This window comes from Nannobrachium achirus (genome assembly GCF_963921795.1).
Source record: "Nannobrachium achirus genome assembly, chromosome: 8".
Taxonomy (NCBI): Eukaryota; Metazoa; Chordata; class Actinopteri; order Myctophiformes; family Myctophidae; genus Nannobrachium; species Nannobrachium achirus.
The window spans coordinates 51,263,258-51,268,758 of record NC_137817.1 but is presented as its reverse complement, the minus strand read 5'-3'; the positions used below and the strand labels follow the sequence as shown (position 1 = coordinate 51,268,758).

At 47.1% G+C, this 5,501-nt stretch overlaps 1 protein-coding gene across 1 annotated transcript; it reads right to left on the bottom strand.

The window, feature by feature from the left end:
- Nucleotides 1-4,043: 4,043 nt before the first annotated feature.
- Nucleotides 4,044-4,832, bottom strand: LOC308289302 (NFU1 iron-sulfur cluster scaffold homolog, mitochondrial-like; the record flags this gene model as incomplete). The annotated part of the gene is made up of 1 exon (XM_080730950.1): nucleotides 4,044-4,832. The coding sequence occupies one exon, from the start codon at nucleotides 4,830-4,832 to the stop codon at nucleotides 4,044-4,046; it is 789 nt and encodes a 262-aa protein (XP_080587076.1).
- Nucleotides 4,833-5,501: the final 669 nt, after the last annotated feature.

The following is a 5,501-nucleotide window of genomic DNA, read 5'->3' as shown; positions in this document are numbered from 1 at the left end:
TCAACCCTATCCATTCACCTGCAGTCCTCAGATTTTGAGCCGGAAACTACAAATGATCTGGTCTGTTCAGTTATCCATAACCTAGGAGCGAGGGAATCACATTTGTCATATTAGTACTATTCATTATTGTTTGTTGCCTAAATTCATTAGCCCCTGCTCTAAAAAAGCCAGCTCCACCATAGCCCCCCCCAGTCACAATTTTCTGGAGCCGCCACTGCACGCACATACACACACATACACACACATTCACACCCACACCTTGGTGTACAGTTTGTAGGAGTTCAGAGTGGAGTGTTTTATCTTCTGTCTCCCGGGGAGGTCACCTTTAAGATAGCAATTTAACAGCTGCACACACACACACACACACACACACACACCGCACACACGCACGCGCGCGCGCACGCACGCACACACACACACACACACACATGAAAGCCCACCCAGTCAGAGATGGAGAAGTTGATAGGAGCAGACAGGAATGGATTGTTCTCAGTACTCTACACTCTCACAACTCTTGTGTGTGTGTGTGTGTGTGTGTGTGTGTGTGTGTGTGTGTGTGTGTGTGTGTGTGTGTGTGTGTGTGTGTGTGTGTGTGTGTGTGTGTGTGTGTGTGTGTGTGTGTGTGTGTTTGCATGTCTGTTGCACACTGTCACTAGTCTGATAACAATGTTAAGCTGAGAGAGGAAGTGTGATTATTGCGTATGCACACACACACGCACGCACGCACGCACGCACGCACGCACGCACGCACAAACGCACGCACGCACGCACAAACGCACGCACGCACACACACCTGATGAGGAAGGTGACCTAGAGTGAGGAAGGGAGTAGAATACGATTGAACAGCGCGTACACACACACACACACACACACACACACACACACACACACACACACACACACACACACACACACACACACACACACACAGGCCTGTTTGACTGACAAGGTGCTTCATGAGAGTAAATCAAGCTGGATGAACTGGAGAGGAGAGGAGAGGAGAGGAGAGGAGAGGGGAGAGGACACATGGGAGGGAGGGAGGTGCATGGGCAGAGAAGAAAGGAGATGGGTGCATGGTCAAAGAAGAGGGGGATGAATGGAAGGATGGAAGAGAAAGGGGGAGAGGGCGAAAGGGGTGTGATGTGGAGAGGAGAGGAGAGGAGAGGAGAGGAGAGGAGAGGAGAGGAGAGGAGAGGAGAGGAGAGGAGAGGAGAGCCAAAATGTCAACAGTTCCCTCAAACTTTTTTAGGGCAGTATCAGATCTCTCTCTTTTTGTGTGTACGGCTGACTTTGTCTATTTTGTTTGTTTTGTTTTCGTTTTTTCATGAAGCTTAAATCGTACACTTCTTTTCGGTCATTAGGTTTCCATGCCAGTCGTTGGATCTCCCCGGTGAGGAAAAGGACTGCACCCGCCTGCTTGTTATTAGTGAGAGAATTGGGAGATCAATGGAAGACAAATGTGAAGTGTGCCTCTCACATCCAGGCGCTGTGATTGGTTTCATAAGCTATAATAACTAGGCCTACTGTTACCCAGGGACGTGCAGAGAATGCTAGAGGCAGGGGCTGACATTTCTAAAAGGGCCTTTTAAGATTGAAAATAGCAGACCTCCAAGCTTGGAGGTCGGCTACTTTCGGCATTTGATAACCAAGTCAATACTGGAGATGTGGCGTAATGGCACGTAGTTCCACACAAAGAGGGAAATTCTTTCAACATAAGATGCTGCATTCAAGTTCCAGAGAGTTTAGACAAGGCAATTCTCTTGAATGCTGTCATCAGGTATGGCATTATCGCGCGCGCATGTGTGCATGCGTGCGTGTTCGTGTACTGTATGTGTGAGTGTTTGTGTGTGTCATACCATTCTAAATCATTACAAGATACCTCAAGACACTTTACATGTAGACCCTTTAATGGAACCTTGCATAAAAACTAATATAAGATGAATACAGTACTATGCACAGTAACAATAACAACTATCCTCAAGTTCAATTACAGTCTGAGAGCAGCTGGGGGTTCCGCAGCAACAATCCATGTGAAAGAAAGCACAACACTCTGGAGTCAGAGTTGTCTTGCCCCAGTCAAGTTAAGTTAGAGACACACATTGCACTGGGAGAGGGAGAGAAGAGAGGGGATAGAAGCTTGTTGCATCATGGTCAGTCCCCCAGCAGTCTAAGTCTAGTCTTTCTAGAGAAAACGTCAAAATAAAATGTCAGATATGCCCAAAACAACATGTCAGATATGTAGTCCGTTTAGACGACAACAGCGTTTTCGAGGGTTGAAAACGCAACAAAGCGAAACCACATTCCAGGGTCCGCCTCCCGTCTCCATGTAAACAGCTGGGATAAACGCAGGACTCACTTGCAGGCTACTGCTGCAATGGTGAATGTAAACAAGGAAATACCATAGATATAAAACATTAGATACCTCATCCGCCTCGGCAGTTCATTGGAGCGACCTGTAACGGACGTCCGGGAAAAAACAGAGGCATCACTGCCAGTCAAAGTGACTACTGGCCAATCACAGCGCGTCTTTTCCAGGACTTATCAATTCAATTCAACAGAGCTTTATTGGCATGGTCAGTTCCTGATGTTGCACGGCTCAGCTGTTCTCAGAGGATGTGTACGAAAAAACCCGCCCCCACAGGCTGCCTCTGGTTGGCCTACCAACTTCCCCTTCTGTGACGCACGTGGAGGTGATGCAGAATCCTTGGTCCCGCGCTTGATATGCTTGAAGCTCACTTAGCCTGCTGTTCCTATTAATGGCCCAGCAGATGTCGCTATTTCACCTTCTACCGTTAACAAAACATTATAATCTCAACAGAGTCAATGAGGTTTTGTGGTGGACTTTATACGTGATTTTATTACCTTACAGTACACATCATATACACTTTATGTTTTCAATCGCTAGTTTAAAGTCCTGAGTGGCACTCCTAAGGAGCAGAAGCTCCAACATCTGGCTTTGTCGGTATGTACGCCCAGGGTCACATTAGCAAAACTGTGCAGGACGCTTAATGAAATTAACACCTAAATAGCACTGAAAACAGGCTCCAAACAGGTATTTAGGAACCAATGGCGTAACTCTGTCCATATCTTTTAATGGTGCACAATTAAATGCACAATAGCGCTTTGGTAAAAGGTGAATGTCACATTTATCTAGTCCATATACCGTATGTGGATGGAAGGCCAGTATTATTGTGACCATAGGTCGCAGTTAACTATGGAAACAGGCACATCTTGTCCACGTATCTCTGTCTTTCTGTCTGTATGTCGCGCCTGACACATCACTGTGATGTCACAGGCTCAGAGCAGGGATAACGCCTGATGCTGTGGTTCCCCTGACACATCACTGTGACATCACAGGTGACATCACAGTCAGATACTCAGAGCAGGGATCTCTAAAACAGGTGACATCACAGTGGTGTGGATGGTTCAGACAGGGATCTCCATGTATGGGCATAAAATGTATTGTATGTTATGATGTCATGGGAACAACTCTAACAGAATCCCTTTTTTGCCCATATGGAGATCCCTGATGTCATCAATATTAAGCCCATATCTAACAGGACTTCATAATTATGGGAATGCCCATATATGGAGGAAGACAGCCCATATCTGTGTGGCTGGTTCAGACAGGGATCTCCATGTATGGGCATGACAGGGCTGGGCATGATGTATGATGTCAGATGTGATAGATGTCACATAACAAATAACTGAGTAAGCATGTTTGGGGTCTCACAGCATATCTCCATATACATTACATGGATCTCCATGGGTAACTGGTCCGATATACATCACTGGCCAGACAGCCAAGACATGGCGCGACCTCATGGTCGCATGTCGCCCTGAGGCGTCTTTATTACTAGTTATTAGTGTGGTTGCCCCAACCACACTATTGTTCTTGTCATTCTTTCTCATCATCAACCCTTCATCCAATCAGACATCACGATACCGTGATATCCTGATGTCACCTTTTTCCCCCTCTCTGATTGGCTCCCCATTAGAGTCAACGGCAACCACACCTGCAATTTCCAATCGCATCCTTCTAGTTACTCCTTTAATTTGCGTTCCAGCTCAGAGAACACCTTTGCGCTGACCTCGTCCTGTTCCTCTTCCACCTGGAGCACTCGGTCCACCTCGGGCACGTAGAACTGCAGCATGTTCTGGATGCCGTTCTTCAGCGTCACCGTGGAGCTGGGACAGCCGGTGCAGGAGCCCACCAGCTTCAGCCTGACCGTGCCGTCCTCAAAGCCCTTGAAGATGACATCCCCACCGTCCTCCTGCAACGTGGGTCTGATCCTCGTGTCCAGAAGCTCCTTTATCATAGACACCACGCGATCGTCGTCTTCGGAATGACTGCTGTCATCGTGGTGAACAACCGCCCCGGTGGTTATCGGGGCTCCGCTGTCAAAGAACTTGGTGATAGCCTCCACGGCGTTACGTTCGATATCCGTCCACTCCGTGTCCTCGTCCTCCTTGGTGATCGTTATGAAGTCGTGGCCAAAGAAGACGCTTTTCACTCCCTCGATTTCAAAGAGGGCCCTGGCTAGAGGCGAACACTCGGCAGAGCTAGAAGAAGGGAAGTCCAGGGTCCCAGTTGATAATACGGGTCTGCCTGGCAAGAACTTCAAGCTTCTAGGGTTTGGAGTGTCCTGTATCTGAATAGACAGGCGTCGCCGGGTGAAGTTCGTACATCCTGCCATAATACGTGGAAGGTGAGGTTTTGTTCCGGTGCACTGTGTGTGGTATCCGTTTCTCGGTTTAACTGCAAGCCTAAAGTGAGAAGTACATCTTGCCCGTAACAACCGGTGGAGACCAAATCTTATGTGTACCGCCATTCTGTAGCTTAGCACATGGACAGTTAATCTTAAATGAAATTGTTATTTGCAGTATGAATTGTGTGAACGGTGCACTTCTAACGATAGCTCTGTCATCAAATATGACGTCAGACGTTGGCAAATATGGTGCTGTTGCTGTTTCTGAGGGTGGAGTCTGCCTGCATGTCTCATTCTCACATGACATGAGACGTTTACTGTAATGAGATTGTCCATTATTGTGATTCGCAGTAACAGCAATGCATGCACGTCGCACGCACGCACACACACAAGCAGTCTAAAGGTGGCATGGCCTCCATTTTATGTCTCATACCGCATTGCAATGCCTAAATAATGCATTCTACATTCTAATGCTAATGCGTACACTAGTGCTATGACGTATCTATGAGGTATGATTTCATGTTTGGGCAAGGTTTCAGAGCTGTCAGGTCTGTCTCCTATTCACTTACTGTACATTAGTATACAGTAAAGATGCATTCAGCATTCCTTCACTCACGGTGAAGAAACTCGACCGTGAGGGACTTGACAGCCATGTGTGGAATAGAATAGAATAGAATAGAATAGAATAGAATAGAATAGAATAGAATAGAATAGGGTTGCGGCCTACGGTTATGTGGACAATATTTACTAGTAAGACGCCTCAGGGCGACACGCATGTCGCATCTCTGAACC